Below are 24,640 nucleotides of genomic sequence, written 5' to 3' on the forward strand. Positions count from 1 at the left end.
ACTCCTTAAAAGCTGCCTTGACTTCAATATGCCACCAGATGTCGCTGTTCACAATGATAAGAAAAGCCCCAAAATTCACATCATTTTCCTCTCCAGTGGAAAGAACCAAAGCTTAGTCGTGTTTCACCAACTCATTGTTTCTCTGAGTAAATTAAGAAGCATTGCTTTGACCTTCACGACAGGAATGACTGCTGTTACTTCTCTACTATGAATCAAAGGCTCATATTTTTTACTGGGAACAACACTGGACAAAATATCCTCTAACATTTACCTGGGCATTTTTCATTCAACACACAAGTACAACCACTCTGATCATACTCCTTCCCTCATTGCTCCACAAGGAAGCAATGAACAGTCATCAATAACAGAGAACATATGAAACAAATCATGCCTCTCTGTCTGCTTCACGCTCAGGAAAGAACATCACGACTCATCATCGTGGTTAACGAGACCAAACACTTTAGAAACACATTTCTCAAGTTGAGCACTAAAGAAATGATCCCTGAAAGTATAGTCTTAGCGTGAACAAACCTGAAGAAAGCATGTCATCAATAAAGAAATCAGTCTCACTCTGGGTTACTTGCACACATATATCCCAATGACAAGAATCAGTGGTTTCAACAGACTGTCATGACAGGTGCTCGAAGCACACACACATGCACAACTGGAAATGAACTTGATGCAAAAAAAGAACTTATCAGAAAACTTGTCTTATTTTCACATAATGAGCACATAAATATACCCCTGGTTGATTAATGATACATAACAAATATTGCACAAATCCAAAGGAGAAAATAATGCAAAAAAATTGTACAAAGCCTGCAGCTGCAAACAGCATCATTTAGAAGCACACAGCCTGCAGTCTTCAGATTGAAACACTGAGAATTTGAGCCTGTGCTTCAGTCCCACTCCTTAAAAGCTGCCTTGACTTCAATATGCCACCAGATGTCGCTGTTCACACTGATAAGAAAAGCCCCAAAATTCACATCATTTTCCTCTACAATGGAAAGAACCAAAGCTTAGACGTGTTTCACCAACTCATTGTTTCTCTGAGTAAATTAAAAAGCACTGCTTTGACCTTCACGACAGGAATGACTGCTGTTACTTCTCTACTATGAATCAAAGGCTCATATTTTTTACTGGGAACAACACTGGACAAAATATCCCCTAACATTTACCTGGGCATTTTTCATTCAACACACAACTGCAACCACTCTGATCATACTCCTTCCCTCATTGCTCCACAAGGAAACAATGAACAGTCATCAATAACAGAGAACATATGAAACAAATCATGCCTCTCTGTCTGCTTCACGCTCAGGAAAGAATATCACGACTCATCATCATGGTTAACGAGACCAAACACTTGAAACACATTTCTCAAGTTTGGCACTATAGAAATGATCCCTGAAAGTATAGTCTTAGTGTGAACAAACCTGAAGAAAGCATGTCATCAATAAAGAAATCAGTCTCGCTCTGGGTTACTTGCACACATATATCCCAATGACAAGAAGTCAGTGGTTTCAAGAGACTGTCATGACAGGTGCTCGAAGCACACACACATGCACAACTGGAAATGAACTTGATGCAAAAAAAGAACTTATCAGAAAACTTGTCCTATTTTCACATAATGAGCACATAAATATCCCCATGGTTGATTAATGATACATAACAAATACTGCACAAATGCAAAGGAGAAAAAAATGCAAAAAAATTGTACAAAGCCTGCAGCTGCAAACAGCATCATTTAGAAGCACACAGCCTGCAGTCTTCAGATTGAAACACTGAGAATTTGAGCCTGTGCTTCAGTCCCACTCCTTAAAAGCTGCCTTGACTTCAATATGCCACCAGATGTCGCTGTTCACAATGATAAGAAAAGCCCCAAAATTCACATCATTTTCCTCTCCAGTGGAAAGAACCAAAGCTTAGTCGTGTTTCACCAACTCATTGTTTCTCTGAGTAAATTAAGAAGCATTGCTTTGACCTTCACGACAGGAATCACTGCTGTTACTTCTCTACTATGAATCAAAGGCTCATATTTTTTACTGGGAACAACACTGGACAAAATATCCCCTAACATTTACCTGGGCATTTTTCATTCAACACACAAGTGCAACCACTCTGATCATACTCCTTCCCTCATTGCTCCACAAGGAAACAATGAACAGTCATCAATAACAGAGAACATACAAAACAAATCATGCCTCTCTGTCTATTTCACGCTCAGGAAAGAATATCACGACTCATCATCATGGTTAACGAGACCAAACACTTTAGAAACACATTTCTCAAGTTTGGCACTATAGAAATGATCCCTGAAAGTATAGTCTTAGTGTGAACAAACCTGAAGAAAGCATGTCATCAATAAAGAAATCAGTCTCGCTCTGGGTTACTTGCACACATATATCCCAATGACAAGAAGTCAGTGGTTTCAAGAGACTGTCATGACAGGTGCTCGAAGCACACACACATGCACAACTGGAAATGAACTTGATGCAAAAAAAGAACTTATCAGAAAACTTGTCCTATTTTCACATAATGAGCACATAAATATCCCCATGGTTGATTAATGATACATAACAAATACTGCACAAATGCAAAGGAGAAAAAAATGCAAAAAAATTGTACAAAGCCTGCAGCTGCAAACAGCATCATTTAGAAGCACATAGCCTGCAGTCTTCAGATTGAAACACTGAGAATTTGAGCCTGTGCTTCAGTCCCACTCCTTAAAAGCTGCCTTGACTTCAATATGCCACCAGATGTCGCTGTTCACAATGATAAGAAAAGCCCCAAAATTCACATCATTTTCCTCTCCAGTGGAAAGAACCAAAGCTTAGTCGTGTTTCACCAACTCATTGTTTCTCTGAGTAAATTAAGAAGCATTGCTTTGACCTTCACGACAGGAATGACTGCTGTTACTTCTCTACTATGAATCAAAGGCTCATATTTTTTACTGGGAACAACACTGGACAAAATATCCTCTAACATTTACCTGGGCATTTTTCATTCAACACACAAGTGCAACCACTCTGATCATACTCCTTCCCTCATTGCTCCACAAGGAAGCAATGAACAGTCATCAATAACAGAGAACATATGAAACAAATCATGCCTCTCTGTCTGCTTCACGCTCAGGAAAGAATATCACGACTCATCATCGTGGTTAACGAGACCAAACACTTTAGAAACACATTTCTCAAGTTGAGCACTAAAGAAATGATCCCTGAAAGTATAGTCTTAGCGTGAACAAACCTGAAGAAAGCATGTCATCAATAAAGAAATCAGTCTCACTCTGGGTTACTTGCACACATATATCCCAATGACAAGAATCAGTGGTTTCAACAGACTGTCATGACAGGTGCTCGAAGCACACACACATGCACAACTGGAAATGAACTTGATGCAAAAAAAGAACTTATCAGAAAACTTGTCTTATTTTCACATAATGAGCACATAAATATACCCCTGGTTGATTAATGATACATAACAAATATTGCACAAATCCAAAGGAGAAAATAATGCAAAAAAATTGTACAAAGCCTGCAGCTGCAAACAGCATCATTTAGAAGCACACAGCCTGCAGTCTTCAGATTGAAACACTGAGAATTTGAGCCTGTGCTTCAGTCCCACTCCTTAAAAGCTGCCTTGACTTCAATATGCCACCAGATGTCGCTGTTCACACTGATAAGAAAAGCCCCAAAATTCACATCATTTTCCTCTACAATGGAAAGAACCAAAGCTTAGACGTGTTTCACCAACTCATTGTTTCTCTGAGTAAATTAAAAAGCACTGCTTTGACCTTCACGACAGGAATGACTGCTGTTACTTCTCTACTATGAATCAAAGGCTCATATTTTTTACTGGGAACAACACTGGACAAAATATCCCCTAACATTTACCTGGGCATTTTTCATTCAACACACAACTGCAACCACTCTGATCATACTCCTTCCCTCATTGCTCCACAAGGAAACAATGAACAGTCATCAATAACAGAGAACATATGAAACAAATCATGCCTCTCTGTCTGCTTCACGCTCAGGAAAGAATATCACGACTCATCATCATGGTTAACGAGACCAAACACTTTAGAAACACATTTCTCAAGTTTGGCACTATAGAAATGATCCCTGAAAGTATAGTCTTAGTGTGAACAAACCTGAAGAAAGCATGTCATCAATAAAGAAATCAGTCTCACTCTGGGTTACTTGCACACATATATCCCAATGACAAGAAGTCAGTGGTTTCAAGAGACTGTCATGACAGGTGCTCGAAGCACACACACATGCACAACTGGAAATGAACTTGATGCAAAAAAAGAACTTATCAGAAAACTTGTCCTATTTTCACATAATGAGCACATAAATATCCCCATGGTTGATTAATGATACATAACAAATACTGCACAAATGCAAAGGAGAAAAAAATGCAAAAAAATTGTACAAAGCCTGCAGCTGCAAACAGCATCATTTAGAAGCACACAGCCTGCAGTCTTCAGATTGAAACACTGAGAATTTGAGCCTGTGCTTCAGTCCCACTCCTTAAAAGCTGCCTTGACTTCAATATGCCACGAGATGTCGCTGTTCACAATGATAAGAAAAGCCCCAAAATTCACATCATTTTCCTCTCCAGTGGAAAGAACCAAAGCTTAGTCGTGTTTCACCAACTCATTGTTTCTCTGAGTAAATTAAGAAGCATTGCTTTGACCTTCACGACAGGAATGACTGCTGTTACTTCTATACTACTATGAATCAAAGGCTCATATTTTTTACTGGGAACAACACTGGACAAAATATCCTCTAACATTTACCTGGGCATTTTTCATTCAACACACAAGTGCAACCACTCTGATCATATTCCTTCCCTCATTGCTCCACAAGGAAACAATGAACAGTCATCAATAACAGAGAACATATGAAACAAATCATGCCTCTCTGTCTGCTTCACGCTCAGGAAAGAATATCACGACTCATCATCATGGTTAACGAGACCAAACACTTTAGAAACACATTTCTCAAGTTTGGCACTATAGAAATGATCCCTGAAAGTATAGTCTTAGTGTGAACAAACCTGAAGAAAGCATGTCATCAATAAAGAAATCAGTCTCGCTCTGGGTTACTTGCACACATATATCCCAATGACAAGAAGTCAGTGGTTTCAAGAGACTGTCATGACAGGTGCTCGAAGCACACACACATGCACAACTGGAAATGAACTTGATGCAAAAAAAGAACTTATCAGAAAACTTGTCCTATTTTCACATAATGAGCACATAAATATCCCCATGGTTGATTAATGATACATAACAAATACTGCACAAATGCAAAGGAGAAAAAAATGCAAAAAAATTGTACAAAGCCTGCAGCTGCAAACAGCATCATTTAGAAGCACACAGCCTGCAGTCTTCAGATTGAAACACTGAGAATTTGAGCCTGTGCTTCAGTCCCACTCCTTAAAAGCTGCCTTGACTTCAATATGCCACGAGATGTCGCTGTTCACAATGATAAGAAAAGCCCCAAAATTCACATCATTTTCCTCTCCAGTGGAAAGAACCAAAGCTTAGTCGTGTTTCACCAACTCATTGTTTCTCTGAGTAAATTAAGAAGCATTGCTTTGACCTTCACGACAGGAATGACTGCTGTTACTTCTCTACTATGAATCAAAGGCTCATATTTTTTACTGGGAACAACACTGGACAAAATATCCTCTAACATTTACCTGGGCATTTTTCATTCAACACACAAGTGCAACCACTCTGATCATACTCCTTCCCTCATTGCTCCACAAGGAAACAATGAACAGTCATCAATAACAGAGAACATACAAAACAAATCATGCCTCTCTGTCTATTTCACGCTCAGGAAAGAATATCACGACTCATCATCGTGGTTAACGAGACCAAACACTTTAGAAACACATTTCTCAAGTTGAGCACTATAGAAATGATCCCTGAAAGTATAGTCTTAGTGTGAACAAACCTGAAGAAAGCATGTCATCAATAAAGAAATCAGTCTCGCTCTGGGTTACTTGCACACATATATCCCAATGACAAGAAGTCAGTGGTTTCAAGAGACTGTCATGACAGGTGCTCGAAGCACACACACATGCACAACTGGAAATGAACTTGATGCAAAAAAAGAACTTATCAGAAAACTTGTCCTATTTTCACATAATGAGCACATAAATATCCCCATGGTTGATTAATGATACATAACAAATACTGCACAAATGCAAAGGAGAAAAAAATGCAAAAAAATTGTACAAAGCCTGCAGCTGCAAACAGCATCATTTAGAAGCACATAGCCTGCAGTCTTCAGATTGAAACACTGAGAATTTGAGCCTGTGCTTCAGTCCCACTCCTTAAAAGCTGCCTTGACTTCAATATGCCACCAGATGTCGCTGTTCACAATGATAAGAAAAGCCCCAAAATTCACATCATTTTCCTCTCCAGTGGAAAGAACCAAAGCTTAGTCGTGTTTCACCAACTCATTGTTTCTCTGAGTAAATTAAGAAGCATTGCTTTGACCTTCACGACAGGAATCACTGCTGTTACTTCTCTACTATGAATCAAAGGCTCATATTTTTTACAGGGAACAACACTGGACAAAATATCCCCTAACATTTACCTGGGCATTTTTCATTCAACACACAAGTGCAACCACTCTGATCATATTCCTTCCCTCATTGCTCCACAAGGAAGCAATGAACAGTCATCAATAACAGAGAACATATGAAACAAATCATGCCTCTCTGTCTGCTTCACGCTCAGGAAAGAATATCAGGACTCATCATCGTGGTTAACGAGACCAAACACTTTAGAAACACATTTCTCAAGTTGAGCACTATAGAAATGATCCCTGAAAGTATAGTCTTAGTGTGAACAACCCTGAAGAAAGCATGTCATCAATAAAGAAATCAGTCTCGCTCTGGGTTACTTGCACACATATATCCCAATGACAAGAATCAGTGGTTTCAAGAGACTGTCATGACAGGTGCTCGAAGCACACACACATGCACAACTGGAAATGAACTTGATGCAAAAAAAGAACTTATCAGAAAACTTGTCCTATTTTCACATAATGAGCACATAAATATCCCCATGGTTGATTAATGATACATAACAAATGTTGCACAAATCCAAAGGAGAAAAAAATGCAAAAAAATTGTACAAAGCCTGCAGCTGCAAACAGCATCATTTAGAAGCACACAGCCTGCAGTCTTCGGATTGAAACACTGAGGACTTCAGCCTGTGCTTCAGTCCCACTCCTTAAAAGCTGCCTTGACTTCAATATGCCACCAGATGTCGCTATTCACACTGACAGTAAAAGCCCCAACATTCATATCATTTTCCTCTCCAATGGAAAGAACCAAAGCTTGGTCGTGTTTCACCACCTCATTATTTCTCTGAGTAAATTAAGAAGCATTGCTTTGACCTTCACGACAGGAATGACTGCTGTTACTTCTCTACTATGAATCAACGGCTCATATTTTTTACAGGGAACAACACTGGACAAAATATCCCCTAACATTTACCTGGGCATTTTTCATTCAACACACAAGTGCAACCACTCTGATCATATTCCTTCCCTCATTGCTCCACAAGGAAGCAATGAACAGTCATCAATAACAGAGAACATATGAAACAAATCATGACTCTCTGTCCGCTTCACGCTCAGAAAGGAATATTACAACTCATTATCGTGGTTAATGAGACCAAACACTTTAGAAACACATTTCTCAAGTTTAGCACTATAGATATGATCCCTGAAAGTATAGTCTTAAATTGAGTGATGCGTGAAAATGCGAACTCATTCACGAGGAAATTCTTTTCAGTGAGGTGTACTCGCGCTCAGCTCTGACTAACTAGAAACACGGTTAGATGTTTAAAAAACGCTGATAACTTTTAAATCACAAATTTTCTAAAGGCTTTAACTTAGTTAACTCAGAATACCCAGAATGCTTTGTGAACTCAAAGACAGAAACATAATGCTCAGCTATACATCTTTAAAACTGAACAAATTAAAATAAACAACCAAACAATTTAAAATAAAACCTTACTTAATGTTTTTGTAGACTGAGAAATGCAGCTACATCAGCATCATTTTGAAGCATACAGCCTGCAGTCACGTGACTGAAACAGTGCGGAGTTCAGCCTGTGCTTAAGTCCCACTCAACATCTCCTTGACTACAACATGCTACCAGATGATGCTATGCAAGCTGAAAACAAAGTCCCAATTTTTGCAGACTTTTTGTCCCAAAGGAAGTGAAGAGCGAAAGCTTCATAAGGCTTCACCCGCTTATGGCTTCTCTTAGTAAATTTTTAAATCACTTTATAGGCCTTCAGTAGGAATTTACTGCTAAAAGGTATCAGTTCTATAGGTAATTTCGTGTGCCTTTATTCTACAACAAGCACTCTGACCATATTCCTTCCCTAAAGGCTCTGCAAGGAAGCAATTAACAATCATCAATGACAAAGGATATATGAAATGAATCATTATTCTCTGTCTCCTCCACACTCATGAGAGAATAACATGACTCATCATTGTGGTTAATAAGATCAAACACTTTAGAAACACATTTCTAAAGATATAAACTACAGAAATGCTCCCTCAAAGTATCCCTTTATGTTGGGACCGCATATCACTCACGTGAGGGGGGGACCCGAATCATGGAGACGATTGCTAAAACAATAAGCTCAGAACTGCATGAAAAACTAAAAGCAGCTGAATTTTGGGGTCTGCTCTTTGACGGTTCAGAAGACATAAACAAAACAGAGCAGGAAATCGTGTACATTGTGTCAGTGTCAAGCAATGGAGCGTATCGCTCAGATTTCCTTGGATTAATTAATTTTGGGGCGCAGCGATTAGCACAGTACAAAGTGGATGGACTTGTGCAAATTTTCCATGAGTGTGGATTAAGGGACGAGTGGAGGACGAAGTTGGTCTCAGTGTGCACAGACGGAGCAGCTGTCAACATGGGGAAAAACAGCGGTGTCATTCCTTATCTACGTGAGAGGGTGGTCATCAGGGATGCCCTTGTGCACATTCTGTGCACTGCCCACACCCTGGAGAACTGCGCTAAATCAGCTGATTGCATGGTGCCATACTGTGAGTCTTTTAATCGCTCTGTTGTCATGGTGCTTAGCTTTCATTTACAGAAGAGGGTGCAAAAAAATCAGCACAACTAAAGAAACTGTGTGTTGAGAATGGCATTGCCTTTGTGAAATTGGGAAAGTTGAACAACATTAGATGGTCTGCATGAAGACAGGAGACTTGATTGAAAATATGGAGACTTTTACCTGCCATTAAAATTCAGCTGGCTACGAGTGATGACAGTGACCTGAAAAATTTATGCACAGAGGCCTGCATCCTCTACCAAGACTACCATGGACATGGTTGACATTGAGGACAGTGAAAGCAGTGATGATGATTACACTGTTCAGCTTGTTGCATAGGTTTTAGCTTCAAGCAAACTGATCATATTCCTTCCCTTGTTGCTCCACAAGGAAGCAAAGAACTGTCATCAATAGCAGAGAACAAGGACAACACAGGGGTCCTCTCTATGGCTCCATAACTACATGCTATGCTTGGCAACAAAGGTGGCACGGTGGTGCAGTCCCGGTTAAGCGGAAGAAGATTGTTTCAACAAAGTAGACTGTCTGATGACAGACTGTCATCACAGGTGCTCAAAGCATGCATGCACACACACACAGAAACTGGAAGGAACTTGATGCAAAAATAATAAAACAAAACAATATTTTAAGAAAATTTGACTTATTTTCACATGAAGCACACATAAATATCCCCATGGTTCATAAATGATATATAACAAATATTGCAACACGCAAAAAAACATGTACAATGCCTGCAGCTGCAAACAGCATCATTTAGAAGCACACAGCCTGCAGTCTTCGGATTGAAACACTGAGGACTTCAGCCTGTGCTTCAGTCCCACTCCTTAAAAGCTGCCTGGACTTCAATATGCCACCAGATGTCGCTATTCACACTGACAGTAAAAGCCCCAACATTCATATCATTTTCCTCTCCAATGGAAAGAACCAAAGCTTGGTCGTGTTTCACCACCTCATTATTTCTCTGAGTAAATTAAGAAGCATTACTTTGACCTTCACGACAGGAATGACTGCTGTTACTTCTCTACTATGAATCAAAGGCTCATATTTTTTACTGGGAACAACACTGGACAAAATATCCCCTAACATTTACCTGGGCATTTTTCATTCAACACACAAGTGCAACCACTCTGATCATATTCCTTCCCTCATTGCTCCACAAGAAGGCAAAGAACAGTCATCAATAACAGAGAACATATGAAACAAATCATGCCTCTCTGTCTGTTTCATGCTCAGGAAAGAATATCACGATTCATCATCGTGGTTAACGAGACCAAACACTTTAGAAACACATTTCTCAAGTTTGGCACTATAGAAATGATCCCTGAAAGTATAGTCTTAGTGTGAATAACCCTGAAGAAAGCATGTCATCAATAAAGAAATCAGTCTCACTCTGGGTTACTTGCACACATATATCCCAATGACAAGAATCAGTGGTTTCAAGAGACTGTCATGACAGGTGCTCGAAGCACACGCGTACACACACGCGCGCGCGGGCGCGCGCACACACACACACACACACACACACAACTGGAAATGAACCTGATACAGAAAAAGATCTTATTATTATCAGAAAACTTGTCTTATTTTCACATAAAGAGCGCATAAATACCCCCCATGGTTTATCAATATACATAACAAATATTGCACAAATGTAAAGGTGAAAAAAAATGCAAAAAAAACCCTGTACAAAGCCTGCAGCTGCAAACAGCATCATTTGGAAGCACACAGCCTGCAGTCTTCGGATTGAAACACTGAGGATTTGAGCCTGTGCTTCAGTCCCACTCCTTAAAAGCTGTCTTGACTTCAATATGCCACCAGATGTCGCTGTTCACACTGACAATAAAAGCCCCAACATTCACATCATTTTCCTCTCAAATAGTAAGAACCAAAGTTTAGTGGTGCTTCATCTATTTAGTGTTTCTCTAAGTGAATCAAGAAGCATTGCTTTGACCTTCACAACAGGAATGACTGGTGTTACTTCTCTACTATGACTAAAACGCTCATATTTTTTACTGGGAACGACACTGGACAACATATCCCCTAACATTTACCTGGTCATTTTTCATTCAACACACAACTGCAACCACTCTGATCATATTCCTTCCCTCAAAGCTCCTCACAGAAGCAATGAACAGTCATCAATAACAGAGAACATATGCTAAGCATTGATCTCTGTCCGTTTCGCGCTCAGAAAGGAATATCACGACTCGTCATCGTGGTTAACGAGACCAAACACTTTAGAAACACATTTCTCAAGTTAAGAACTATAGAAATGATCCCTGAAAGTATAGTCTCAAATTGAGGAGTGCATGAAAACAGGTAATCATTCACGAGGAAATCCTTTTCAGTGACGTGTACTCACGCTCAGATCTGACTAACTAATACCTGTATAAGAAACACGGTTAGATGTTTATAAAATGCTGATATCTCTTTAATCACAATGTTTCTCAAGGTTTTAATGTAGTTCACACAGAATACCCAGAATGCTTTGCGAACTTGGAGGCAGAAACAAGGCTCAGCTATACATCTTTAAAACTGAATAAATAAAAATAAATAACCATACAAATCAAAATAAAACCTTACTTAATGTGTTCGTAAAATTGAATTATGTTGTTATAAACAGCATAATTTCGAAGCGTACAGCCTACAGTCTCGTGATTGAAACAGTGCGGAGTTCAACCTGTGCTCCAGTCCCGCTCAACATCTCCCTTGACTTCAACATGCCACCAGATGTCGCTATTCATTCTGAAGACCAAGTCCCAACTTTTACAGACTTGTCGTCGCACGGGCAGAGAAGACCGACAGTTTCATCAACCGCTTAACGCTTCATGCCTTATCAATCTTACACTCATAGCATATCTTAGACAATACAAATTCTCCGACGAATACGCGTTTTCACACTTAGTCATCATGAGTTTCCCGTACTTGCATAGTATTTAGTGCTTTCACACAAATCGGCCACCACTCTGATCATATTCCTTCCCTCAAAGCTCCGCAAGGAAGCAATGAACGGTCATCAATGACAGAGAGCGTATGAAATGAATCATTGCTCTCTGTCCGCTTCACGCTCAGGAAAGAATATCACGACTCATCATCGTGGTTAACGAGACCAATCACTTTAGAAACACATTTCTCAAGTCAAGAACTATAGAAATGATCCCTGAAAGTATAGTCTTAGCTTGATAGGCGTATGAAAACAGGAAGTCATTTACGAGGACATCACTTTCAGTCAGGTGTACTCCCGCTCACGTCTGACGAACAACTGGTACCTGTGCAAGAAACACGGTTACATGTATTCAAAATGCTGTTCATGCTATTACAATGAAAAAGTATTCATGTAGTTAATTCGGAGTACCCACAGTGCTTTGCGAACTCACAGGCAGGAACATCAGTGCTAGTTGTACACATGTTTAAAACTGAACAATTAAAACAAATAAATTGTTTGCAAATTCAGTTATTTTAAGTAGGCGGGACCTTTCTTGATGTTAGAAGTGTTAAATTGGCTCTATAAAACTAAATGTGAAAAACGCCGATTGGTCCGTTCGTTATTGCGTTCCTGACAGAAACAGTGTAACGACCCAGTTCCGCTGTCACCTCACATTACCTACAGTTAGCTACATTGACCACAAGAGGGCTGTATTTCATTGTGAAATAATGGACTTCAGTTCCGAAACATTTTCTTGAAGAATTAAACTTGAACCAATAAACATTAAATTGTTCAATCTGAAATTACTGGTCAAGTATAAACCACAACTACTTTGTTACAGCATTCAGACGACAGCTTCTCTCAGAAAAGTTGAATTTCGCTAGATGGTGTCAGAAGTTATAACCACAACATTAACCTTTAACTTTGTTGTATTTTCCCAAGTTTTTTTCAATAAACGCCGGAAAAAAACAACTGACATTAAAAGTACTTAGAAGAAAGCGAGGCAGAAAAGAAATTATCTTGCAGGCGAGCAGTTTCAACTTCGCACTGTAAACGTTAGCTAGCATTTTTGGCACCAAATGTATAAAATGCTCACCTTTCTCCTTTAAAATATGTTGCCACTCGAAACAACGATAAAACAGCCAACGTTACGGGTCTTCGCAAGAGAGATTAACCGCGTCGACCGTGTAGATATGGCGTCGCAGGCCCGAACAAAACGACAAGCTATATGAGGTGTTCAGGTGTTCGCTGCGCATGCGCACATGATATCACGGATTTCTCATATATGCTTAAAATAGTTTATTAAAGATTGGAAATTCATTCAACAGGTTTACTAAGATACGTGCATGATTCCAATAATGAGAACAACATACATGGGATAAACCTCATCTAGATTCATTCATTACATTACAACAGAAATAAATATTACATTTCATACACAACATTGATAAATTATGATCAACGACTCATGTTAGATTGCAACATTAAAGATTGGGTCATACGTAAAATAAGTGTTTGCAGTTTATTTTTCAGGTAAGAAAAGGAATGAGTAGAAGGCACATACGGACATTGAGGAATTATGTCATACATGCACTTATGACAAACACATTGGGAATCCAGTCACATAAATGTATTTAAACAAACAAACAAAAACAAAAAAATAACAATAAAATGCATCGCTGTTTCTTACTTACACATCCTGTCATATCTAAGTGCTGGGTAATAAAGCATTCCTTCCCGCATATACAATATGGTATTTACATTCTCAATAACAAGCAGTTGAGTAACATAATCTATGCTGACTATATAGATTATTCCAAACAATAGTCAAACAACAAAAGAAAGACAGAATATAGTGACATATTCTTATTCTACAGATAAATAGTCCACAGATGTTAATAATATAGTTATTGTGCTCTTTCAATTTTTTTAAGTTTTAACTGCAGCATCTCAACTGTTAGTGACATTAGTTTTTACCCTTTCCCAAAAAAACCCAAACTAAATTTGATGACTCAAGTCCCAGATCATTCATTCTGTGAAAATTCCATTTGGTGATCGAACTTCAAAATAGCCTAGGGCTCGTCAAATAAATTAAACAGGTCACCATGCATTACTTTACTCCAGAAAAGGACATAGACATATAAAAATAATAAATATCATTACTAGTAGCTGTATTAGGTGTTGTGAGGTGCCATGTCTCATCAGTGGAGGTCTATATAGGTTAATGCAACATGAATCAAAGTGGGAATTATTAGCTGACTGGGAGTACTGGAATGGAATGATTGGAATGATATTGCTCTTTATCAGCAGAGACAGTCAGTCAGGAGTTCACAGCCATGCTCACTCCACTTCTTTAAGACATCTCCTTGTACCTCCTCCAGAGCCGGTGCACTTGTCTCCTTGCCTCGGAGCGAACACAGCTGGGAAAGGAGGAGTGCTGTTGGCCCTTCACCTGGTAAACAGAGCAAACCAGAGCACGGTCATGCTGGGAGCTAGCCAGCTGTTTCGATAAATCGGGATAGATAGGAATGCAGATTTGAGATCATTTTTCTTTACTGCCATTTATAACCTAGCCACAGCAGAAGCAAAATAATCCAATCACTGAGAAAGGAAAAGTCCTTCATTCCCCTCAACAAAAGTGGTGAGAAAACCTTTTAGGTGTCAAACCGCTTTCAAGTCTACAGACTGAATCATTATAGAACCAATTGTTCTGGACTACGGCAGCAAAAAAGTGATAATTAGTTAACAAAGTGTATATTGTGAAAAAAATGCAGTCAACTGTAAAATCAATGGAATAAAGTGGTTATCGCCCAGTTACCAAGATTTTGAAAATGTTTTATTAAGTCTCTAAACTAAAATGCTGCAATTAATACAAATGATCCACTTTATGAACTTTTTCTTTTGTTGGTTGTTGTTTTTTCTGTTGTAGATACTTATCTGCTTGCCAGCTCCCTCTTCAGACAGGATCTAAAGGAAGTAGCCCGCTCCACAGCTTTATAGCCCTGAGAGGTTGGCAGGAAGACATCAGACGGAAAGACGGATGAAAAGAAAACAGGTAGAAGTACAGAGGATGATGAGGCAACATTAGAGAGATGGGAAACAGTCATGAAAGAATCAGAAGTTAAATGACAGGTGAAGTTGATGGATAAAAAGTGTAACACGACAGAGGAGTTTAAAGACGATGCAGGCAAAGTAACAGAGAGATTAAAAACAAGAGATAACATTGTTAATAAGCCAAGACTGTGAGGCCAAGACAGCATCCAAAGACAGCTGAGGAGGCAAATATAGAGCATCTTCTAAGTTCACTCCATCATGAGCTGTATGTTTGTTTTTGTGTGTGAAATGAGGTTCCGCACCACTAGAGGGCAGCGTCCTTCCTTGGGAGAAACCGCGTGTCTCATGGTGATTTCAACTTCAGTTGGAGTTTGACGTCACTTGAAGTGAGTCATTGAAGGAATGAGCGATAATTTTCTCAGACGTGTCAACAAAAGTGACCAATTGTCAATGAGGATGTTGCATCAAATAATCAATTAAAAATATGTTACTTTTACAGGGAGATGTGAGAGGCTTCATCATAAGAACATAAGGCTGGGCGATGTATGGATATCATGATATCAAGACAATGGGGAGGCATGGCTCAGAGGTAGAGTGACCATCTAGCAACCGAAGGGTTGCTGGTTCAAACCTTTTTTCCCCCAGTGACCATGTCCAAGTATCCTTGAGCAAGATACTGAACCCCTAATTGCTCCTTATGGCCCTGCCACAGACTGGCGACCCGTCCAGGGTGAACCCCACCTCTCGCCCAATGTCAGCAGGGAGAGGCTCCACCCCCCCGCCCAGTGACCCTTAATGGATAAGCGGTATACAAAATGGATGGATATCAGGACAAGATATCGTCTTACTTTTAGTACATTGTCATATCGTGACAGAAAAACGGTTCTGGTTTTCTGCTTTTAAAGGCTGCGTTACAATAAGTGATGTCATTCTCTGAACTTTCCAGACTTTTTCCTGCTCTTCTGTTTATCTTATCCATTACAAACGCATTTCTGATGAATGTTCATCCGAGATGTTTCGTGAAAGAACCGACAGTAGTCCCTACATTGGCGCCACAATATCAATGTCAAGGTAATTCATGTCATGATATTTGATTTTGTCCTTATCGTTCTCCCATTAGAAGCTGTTCATTAATAACTTGAAAGAGTAGGTATTTATAATGTAATGCATGTATTGCTGCATGTTAAAGTATTTATAATGCTGCGAATCCTAACCATGTCCATGTGGGTTACTATGGGAGACCCTGACTGCTGACCCTGTCTCTCTGCTGGAGATCAATAAAACCTCACCTCTACTTGTCCTACATGTCATTGATGTTATCTAGTGTCCTCAAACTCAAATAGATTACAGCTCCTTCTCCATCATTCGTCTCTGACAACTCTGGGTGGCAACTCATTGCCCGTTTCTTTAACAGCCTCAGAACCTCACCCTGGCTCCTCGGTGCAGCCGGTCTTTCATGATGCCAATGAACTCCTTGTATGAGAGCTGATCATCGTGATCAACATCGAAGATCTTGAAGATCGTGTTGACCAAGTGACGTGTCAGCTTCAGACCTGTGGCCACGTACACCGCCCTCGCAAACTCATCTGGCAGTAGACAAAGTACAAATGGTGTTGCTGTACAGTCAGCTAGAAGAGGTACTACTGTCTGTGTTTAAGGGGTGACACACACACACACACACACACACACAACACACACACACACCTTGTCCAATCGAGCGAGCAGCAAAATTGTACATCTGCATGGCTATTGCAAAGTCTTCCAGGTTGTTGAGGAACTGGAAGAAGGATCTGAACTCATCAAAGGTGATTCCCTGAAACACCAAGAGAAACCACACATGAGAAAGCAACCCTACAAGCAATCAAGAAAACCAGGAAAGGCAGAGGTATTGATGAAATGTCATTCTTTGTATCAAAACAAACTTTAAAAAAAAGCATGTCAAAAAATTGCATTCCTAAAAGTGACCTCGGCAGCTGTGCAAACAACATTCCTCAAGGCGAATCAGCCCCGTAGGCTGATATAACTAACCGAAATGAAAAAAATCAAAAGCAAAAGATTGCGCCTCAACCTAATGATGTCACAAGACATCATTAATAAGACTTGTGTGTGATATGAAAATGGAAACAGTAGTGTTTCATGAGCATAAAGTAGCTGCATACAGTGACAATGCAGAGGCAGTTCCGGGTGTAACTGGGTGCTCAGATGAAAGGTGGTTCTACACGGTAGGTGCCTCATTAAGGCCGAATGACTTCTTTTGTTTTTCACTGACTAAAGTTTTGAATACTTTTTGAGATATTTCTGTAAAACCACCACATGCCCTTTGTTGAGAATCAAGGTCAAACCTGCTAACTAAATATGAAACACAACAAAAGAGGAAATGCATTTAATGAAAGCAGGTTGAACAAGCAGATGAATACATAAAACAAGCAAATTTGCTCTTTAAGTTTTTATCTGAGTATCATCACATCTTCAACCTTTATATGGAGGAACAAAGAGGATGTGCTAACTGGACAGCAGGAGAAACACACAGACTGTAGCTGCAGGTTGGATGGATGGTGCAAGGCAGAGACCAACCTCCTGCTTCTTCCACAGCATGACAAGAAAAAAGGTAGGAACAGAAAGAACTGGGTTGTACCAGGACCAAAGATAGATACTGAGATACTGTACATACAGATGCAAATTGATCTGCGGTGAAATCAACTTGAGGGAAGAAATGAGGAACCTTTGCTGCTGTTTTTTTTTTTTAATTCATTGGCAGGTGTGTGTGTGTGTGTGTGTGTGTGTGTGTGTGTGTGTGTGTGTGTGTGTGTGTGTGTGTGTGTGGTCAAGTGAAGCAGGGGAGCGCTGAAGTGCGGAGAGCCACAACAGCCTCGGGTGGAGACTGTGGTGGGAAATTACAGATGTTCTATATGGCTGGAAGACAAGCGCACCCACAGAGGAGGAATAAATAAAGCAGTCATGTAAAGGTTTCTAAGAGGTATTGTTGTCATCCAAATGAAAATATGAATATCCCAAAATACAGTTGAGCACTTTAATGTAAAATTGTCCGCTGTGTACATCCAAAGTTTATTATTAACACCTTTTATATTACCTTTGTATTTTTTTTTTACAAGGTGCAAGATGAGCCGGGTTTCTTGCTTCCTGTTCTTTCATCTTTAAGGAGCCAAAGTCCCTAATTGTATCGTATCAAGTGTCTCGTAAGATGAACGAGGAAACGCTAATTGTGGCATTTATACATTAATGGGATGATTCTTCTCAGTAACCGGTGAACAGCCGTTTTCATGGTAGTGGGGACGCCTCGTATTAATGCTCAGTGGTACATGAAAAGTCTTGTACAGTCCTTGTACATACATACATAAACAGTATGCACATACACACAAACACACACAAACACACACACACACACACACATATAAGATTTATTTTTTTTAATTTTGTTTGAAAAAAAGGCTTATGTGTAAAAGAAAAGGCCTACTTCAGTTTTACTGCACTCATTAAATCGCTTGGACTGGAACTGCTGGCAGCCACTAAAAGTGGGAATGACAGAGCAACCTGCTGGAAGCACAGTAGTGTGTATAAAACAGCCTGCTGCATTGCGTGTGTTTTGTCTGATGTTGCTGTTGTGAATGGAGAGATCCATCAATATATATTTCTTTATCAATTTTGTCCTCTATGAAAAAATATAAGATACCTTAGTTTCTGATTTCACACCATGTTTTATGATTTAGGGTAAGACTGAGATGCTAGCATTAGAGAAATATTAACCAAAACATTATCCAAAAAAAATAACTGGAGGATATAATACAATCATCTACCTTCTCAGCCACTCACTGACAGCCAGAATGAGCAGAATCAGAATTTGGAATTACACTGGATATACCTTCATTTTTATGAACTGTTCGCGTCTGTTCGTGCTTCCATTAATAAACTACCACGCGTGCATATGTTCTGTACCTTCTCATCTGGGATACACTGGCGGACGTTCTCCAGATAGGCGCTGATGTTCTCCACATTAGTGAAGCGCAACAGGATCTTGGCGAAGTCTTCCTCACTGATGGTGGTCATTCCTTTCGAGTAAGTCAGAAACTCGATCTCCAACAGCTCTGTTTGGAGGTTATCCATAAACCTGAAAGAGGGCAAAGCAAAGAAAAAAAGGAGACTTTATATTTTGGTATTTTGAAGTTTATTTATATTTGCTTGTCACTGAGTATTTTCAGTACCTGTAGAAGTCATCAAAGGTAAGCTCTGCCTTCCCCTTCTTCCCAAAGAAATGCACCAGTAGGGTGGTGTCAATTGTTATACTCTCATCTGCTCGCTACGAAGCATCAGAAAGGGAGAATAAGAGAGAAGATCAGCAAGGGACAAATCAGTAAATATCAGGTATTTATATTTTGGTCGAGAGAGAAACAGTGTGCAGGAGGAGTCTATCATCAATCCAACATGGCAACCATGGTGCCGAGCTAGCAGGAAGCAAGTTTCTGCTGCATGTGTGCAGGACGTAGGTCAGGTGAGCAACTGACAAACATTCAACTGATCAGCTCAGACAAACACTCAGCAGCCTTAACATCTACGCACCAGTCTAGGCAGCAACGACGTGTAAAAGGATTCTCTCTCAGGATGACACAAATAGAAATGGAAGACAAATTTTAATTTCAAAATTCAATTTTAACCTTTCAGGGAGATATTTTCTGAAAAAATTGGAGAGAAAAGGCAACACCATTTGGTGTCATGGTAGCCATCTGTGGTGAAGCGACAGCCGGGGAAGAATGGTTTGTAGTTCAATACCTTTCAACTGATCCGGGGCATGATTTGGCCATCATCATTAATTACTAAACCAGACTAGAATCAAACTGGACTTTTTTTGTGACGATCGTTATGTTATCCCATTTAACTGAAATAACGTTCAATGGTTCATACTTCTTTAATATCTAATCACATTAGTAAATACTGCACAAAAGAACTCGTGTCTTGGAACACAGCGTGTACGGCGGGGCTGAACGAGACTACGAGTGACACAACGCTAAGAAAAGACGAAGCGTGAAGCTAGTTGTGGTGACGTTGAAGTCGTGTGTGCTTAGTGTAGCTTTTGAATGGTATAACGTCAGCTTTGAACTTCTGTTGATCACATTTGCTCTTCAAAAATCAAGTGGAGTTAATTTGTGAAAATTCTCTTTATAAACAAAATATTTAGGTTTCATAACTTTAATTTTGGCTACAATGCGATTGGTACGATCCAAAATACAATGTAAAAGTTCTGTTGGCGATGCTAACTGCTAACTGTGAGTGACCCCTTTAAACTTAGTCCTCTTGCAGGGCCATGACCTTTAAAAAAGAAGTAAAGATATTTGGACTTGTTACGTCCCTAACAACATCAATTTAACTGAAATTTAAGTTATTTCTAAGGTGAATTTTTATGAAAATGTGTAAAGAACTGAAATGCAAAGATTTCCATGACAAAAATATCACACAAACAATAATGGCAACTGGAATAACCTTTCTGTCCATTTAAATCTAGAAGGCAATTGAGATCATCTTCATTGGAATTAAAGAGAATTGACAGGAGAGATATCTTGAAACTCAACTATTTTTTCATGCAGCCCAGACTGGCACACGCAACAGAGACTGGAGAAGATACAAGAGGAGCTTATTTAGAAGAATAGAAAAAGAAAAAGCAGAGTCATGCCCAAGCTCATTGAGCAGGGGTGGAATGAGGAAAAAGATGGGGAGAAGAATAGACTGAAATATTTCAGGAGAGAAAGAGAGAGGAGATAAAGACTTGTGGAAGCAGGTGAGACAAAGTACACGAAGCCGGCGAACATACAAGCCACCACGTCCCATGCATTTCTCTGCAAATGCCACATTAACACACCTAAACAGAGCGTAAAACCACAAACAGCAGCACTAAACAAAACCCACACAAGCACAAATGCAGAGATCGTGAGCCGATTCCACCTTTTTCCGTCAATGGATGAGAATCTTGGGTGTCACCTTTGCAACGTCAGTGGTGTCTGTTGCTCCTTTGTCCTACACCCTATTTACACATCCTTCTTTCTTATCTACCCTCTTCTGTTTGCAAGTGTGTCTTCACTCAATTATCCTGGTTATTTGACACCCATTTAATAGGCTTTGTGCTGTTTGTTCTCCTTGCTCACGCTGTAATCTGATGGTTAGCACTTTCTTAATCCCTTACAAAAACTGCTTGGGGAAGAGGAAACCAGGTAACTTGGGGTTCCTTTGAGAAAACTGTGTAGGTGTCGATGTTTAGGGATTAGTGTATGTTTGTGTTGTGTGCTGACATCCCGACCTATCAGAAAAAGGTGACGGTGCTTTTGAGCAGTTCCAGAAAAACTCAGCCAGCACGAAGGGAAAAAAAGATGTCAAAGCCTGTGTTTATGCCATTTCCATCATCATCATAAGTATCATTATCACCACGATGCTATGTGAGGTTCTACCTCAAGGGTAAAATCCTAAAATCCAATGCAGGACAAGAAGAAAATGTCAAACAAGATAACAGATTTGTAAAAGAAAAAAATAAGTTTGTTCAAGTCAGGATGTCTTAGTTTTTCTCGGGCTATCAACATACCGCAACAATGGTGAACAAACCACACAACTGTCCTAATTAAAGACGGACCGTGACATTTTTAGAGCAGATCTGAATCATGAGGCAGATACGCGAGTTATTTTTCAACTGTGTTAATATTGTGAGATAGGGCCTTCATTTAGAGGTTTTAAACTCTGGTGTAAAAATATCCTTCGTGCTAAAATTTTCAAAACAAATATCCATTTCCTCTTTCAAAAAGATATAACTTTTTGGAGTCAACTCATTTCCTGAACTCTGCAATTCCTTGGACTAATCTGGGGATCGTCTCTGTGGGTACTGAGCCTCTGACTGTGAGGACCGGGTCAAAGTTTTGGGTACTTATGGCTGGATTAAAACTCGAACCAAAGTTCAAACAAAAGCTCTGCATGCTGATTGCCTCATAGGCTAAAAATGTATTCCAGGAATCGCCATTAAAATTAAATTCAGTTTGCGACTCTCAAATTTCAGTCTGTTTGTGATTCACACTGCAGTCTGGACTTTCAGTCTTTGGATAGGGACATGTTTCTCATGTAAACAGACAAATTGAAACAATTACAGACTTCAGACATACAGATCATTTCAGTGTGTTGTTTTCTCTGTCTCATGTATTTAAGCTTCTTTTCATTAAGTCTCTGATTACGGACAAACAGGACAAATGTTACGTATTGTCTTTTATCTTTAAACTGACGCACAACTGAAGTCTTTATGACACACGAGCTGTTCATGCATCATCCAGGTGGTGAGTCTGCTCCTCTCTTCCCTCCTCTCTCTATTCCCTTCCTGTTAGTACCTGAAACTTAAGTCTGTTTAGGGCAAAAACATCACTTCAGTACTGCTTTGTAAAATGTACATTATTTTGTATACAAATTACTTTTTGCTTGATTTACAAATAACCAAAGAAAGACAGTGCTGAGCAATTCCAGGGGGTAGAAAATATAATGAGAGTGAAGTTAGTTAGTTGAGTTGCTAAAGTCATCGCTGATGACCATCACAATGAGCGGCTCTTTTCACATTAGACTAAGTTAGTTGACATGTGTCTGATTTACATAAATATCAGGCATTACAGCTTTAATCATTAACTTTTTTATTATTCAATTTCCAAAGAGTCATCGAGTCCTTCTATGACAGGCATCTGCTAAGTGTTTGATGCAGGACGCTCAGACAACCAGAAAATTAACGTTAACTTAAAACAAGATAAGAGTTTTAAGAAAAATTACTGTTAATTATTTTATATTGGCTGTTTAACCAGAGAAAACTTGTCATTATTATTGTTTCATTCAAGCCGGGTTAGATTTAGTGGGTTTTTTTTCCCCCTTTTTGCAGCCAATAGAAATTAAAGGTATCAATATGGTTCTTTGACAAACCTGTGACCGGTCGACCTCAGAGAAGATGAAGTGTCAAACTTATCAAAATAAGCTTATCATTCCTGGAAGTGTGACAGCATCACTGTGAGCTCATAAGGACATAATGGTTACCACGCCCACAGGGCACGAGCCGCCACCTGGTGTATGCATGTGTAACGTGTGCGTGTATGTGTGCGTGTGTGTGTGAGAGAGCTTGAACAGACTTTGATCATAAAGCTGAAGGTAAAACAGTAATTAGTGATGTAAACACTAAATGGTCTTCCTCACCCTCCGTATGCGTGAGTAATACCTCGGAGGAAGAGCTCACTCCATCCACAACACCTGCTACTCTTCAGTCGAGTCAGTCGCTCGGTCACCCTCCAGCAGTAAAAACAGCTCACCCACTTTTCCTTCCCTCAACCTCTTCTTCTTCCTCTGTGCATCTTATCTCTCTGTCTCTCCCTCCTTTCGCCTCATCCTCACCATCAGCACCTTCTTCACCAGACAAACATGGAGGTGATTTGCTCTTTCCTTCCCTCCCTCCCTCTTTGCTTGTCAGTCAGACCCTCCTTCTCCAGACAAAAGCAAAGCAGTATAATGGTGACTAATCTGTTGCGTAAACACATCTTTCCTTAAATACAACCTACTTCTTTCTTTTCCCCTAAATGAGCTTCCCAAACCTCTTCTCTCCTCCCACTTTGTACCTCACCGTTCGTTCCCTGCTGACTATGTCATCTACTTCAGGCCCCTCACATCTGTTTGTTGATTTGTTCTTTTCCTTTTTACAACCTACAACTTTAATTGTGTTATCATTTAACTCATTCCCCTTCATTGTGTGTCCCATTTTTGTTTCATTGACCTCTTTTTATATAGTTTGTTGTCCTATTAGTCTGTTTTGTCCATCTGACATGCTGGTAGATGAAAGGCCACAGTATAAATACAAGGTCAGAGACATTGCACTCCACTGTCATTACCTCCACCTCGGCTTCCGCTGCCACTGCAGCACAGAGCAGCCTGTTATTAGGCAGCTAGCCTGCTTGCACTGTTAGCTGTTATTAATCATTACCAGCACCTTAAAGCTGCTGATTTTCTGTGGTTGTTGTGCTGCCTACCAAAGCTGTTACCCACATCAATGAAACTGTTTGTGAAATAAAATTAGCCACTGTAAAGGTAATTTCAATGAAAAACCAATTGCCAAAATTATGATCTATCAAACTTGTTACTGATTCTTTTGTCTGTCAGTTGTAACCTAAAACACTCAATTGTGTGCAAAGGCTACCCTTAGCCTGACAGCTATTTGAAGATCCCCAACTAGCAGAGAATAGCTAACATTAGCCACAAGTTATTATGATAAATGTTTTACATTTAAAGAACTTTTTAAGGATGTTAAATGATTTCAAATAACAGTCCTAAAAGGCTAAATGCTTCCTAAAGCTAAAATGTCATGACTGCAACATTCTGAGAATGTTCTAACCCTGCTGTTGAATGGTGATCTACAATCTAGTCCATCAACCAACACTTAGGTATGTTTTTAAAGAATATTATTCTAACTGTGGGAGGGAATCATTATCAAAACATTTCCTGTAATATTATCATGACATTTT

General features: G+C 39.6%; 2 protein-coding genes and 13 non-coding genes across 17 annotated transcripts in view; all 15 read right to left on the reverse strand.

Annotated features, from left to right (window-relative positions):
* vps37a (VPS37A subunit of ESCRT-I) overlaps positions 1-13,276 on the reverse strand; it is a 31,391-nt gene extending 18,115 nt beyond the window's left edge. Inside the window, exon 1 of the mRNA XM_086211049.1 lies at positions 13,156-13,276. The gene's annotated coding sequence lies outside the window, so the exon portion shown is untranslated. The remainder of the gene's footprint in view (positions 1-13,155) is intronic.
* LOC147257229 (small nucleolar RNA U3) lies at positions 303-518 on the reverse strand. The gene has a single exon (XR_015117676.1). It is a non-coding gene; the product is annotated as a small nucleolar RNA U3 (small nucleolar RNA).
* LOC147257230 (small nucleolar RNA U3) lies at positions 1,210-1,423 on the reverse strand. The gene has a single exon (XR_015117677.1). It is a non-coding gene; the product is annotated as a small nucleolar RNA U3 (small nucleolar RNA).
* LOC147257231 (small nucleolar RNA U3) lies at positions 2,116-2,331 on the reverse strand. The gene has a single exon (XR_015117683.1). It is a non-coding gene; the product is annotated as a small nucleolar RNA U3 (small nucleolar RNA).
* Positions 3,024-3,239, reverse strand: LOC147257232 (small nucleolar RNA U3). Its single transcript, XR_015117674.1, has one exon. It is a non-coding gene; the product is annotated as a small nucleolar RNA U3 (small nucleolar RNA).
* LOC147257233 (small nucleolar RNA U3) lies at positions 3,931-4,146 on the reverse strand. Its single transcript, XR_015117675.1, has one exon. It is a non-coding gene; the product is annotated as a small nucleolar RNA U3 (small nucleolar RNA).
* On the reverse strand, positions 4,842-5,057 carry LOC147257234 (small nucleolar RNA U3). Its single transcript, XR_015117694.1, has one exon. It is a non-coding gene; the product is annotated as a small nucleolar RNA U3 (small nucleolar RNA).
* Positions 5,750-5,965, reverse strand: LOC147257235 (small nucleolar RNA U3). The gene has a single exon (XR_015117681.1). It is a non-coding gene; the product is annotated as a small nucleolar RNA U3 (small nucleolar RNA).
* Positions 6,658-6,873, reverse strand: LOC147257236 (small nucleolar RNA U3). Its single transcript, XR_015117687.1, has one exon. It is a non-coding gene; the product is annotated as a small nucleolar RNA U3 (small nucleolar RNA).
* LOC147257237 (small nucleolar RNA U3) lies at positions 7,565-7,780 on the reverse strand. The gene has a single exon (XR_015117678.1). It is a non-coding gene; the product is annotated as a small nucleolar RNA U3 (small nucleolar RNA).
* Positions 8,409-8,623, reverse strand: LOC147257238 (small nucleolar RNA U3). The gene has a single exon (XR_015117685.1). It is a non-coding gene; the product is annotated as a small nucleolar RNA U3 (small nucleolar RNA).
* On the reverse strand, positions 10,255-10,470 carry LOC147257239 (small nucleolar RNA U3). Its single transcript, XR_015117679.1, has one exon. It is a non-coding gene; the product is annotated as a small nucleolar RNA U3 (small nucleolar RNA).
* On the reverse strand, positions 11,216-11,428 carry LOC147257240 (small nucleolar RNA U3). The gene has a single exon (XR_015117682.1). It is a non-coding gene; the product is annotated as a small nucleolar RNA U3 (small nucleolar RNA).
* On the reverse strand, positions 12,094-12,309 carry LOC147257241 (small nucleolar RNA U3). Its single transcript, XR_015117673.1, has one exon. It is a non-coding gene; the product is annotated as a small nucleolar RNA U3 (small nucleolar RNA).
* Positions 13,277-13,384: 108 nt separating the features above from the next.
* The window catches only part of micu3a (mitochondrial calcium uptake 3a), a 28,940-nt gene continuing 17,684 nt past the window's right edge, over positions 13,385-24,640 (reverse strand). The window contains exons 8-13 of one of the 3 annotated variants that reach the window (XM_086211048.1): positions 19,334-19,428; positions 19,067-19,239; positions 16,818-16,928; positions 16,542-16,699; positions 14,997-15,061; positions 13,385-14,514 (exon numbers count right to left, since the gene is read on the reverse strand). In XM_086211048.1, the coding sequence (XP_086067174.1) occupies positions 14,508-14,514; positions 14,997-15,061; positions 16,542-16,699; positions 16,818-16,928; positions 19,067-19,239; positions 19,334-19,428 (609 nt within the window). In that variant the 3' untranslated portion in view covers positions 13,385-14,507. Of the gene's footprint in view, positions 14,515-14,992; positions 15,062-16,541; positions 16,700-16,817; positions 16,929-19,066; positions 19,240-19,333; positions 19,429-24,640 lie in introns of those variants that run through there. The other 2 variants (XM_086211046.1, XM_086211047.1) reach the window with 2 other exon arrangements.

Source organism: Aulostomus chinensis, chromosome 8, assembly GCF_037954235.1.
Source record: "Aulostomus chinensis isolate RoL2024-O1b breed Wild chromosome 8, RoL_Achi_v1.0, whole genome shotgun sequence".
NCBI lineage: Eukaryota > Metazoa > Chordata > Actinopteri > Syngnathiformes > Aulostomidae > Aulostomus > Aulostomus chinensis.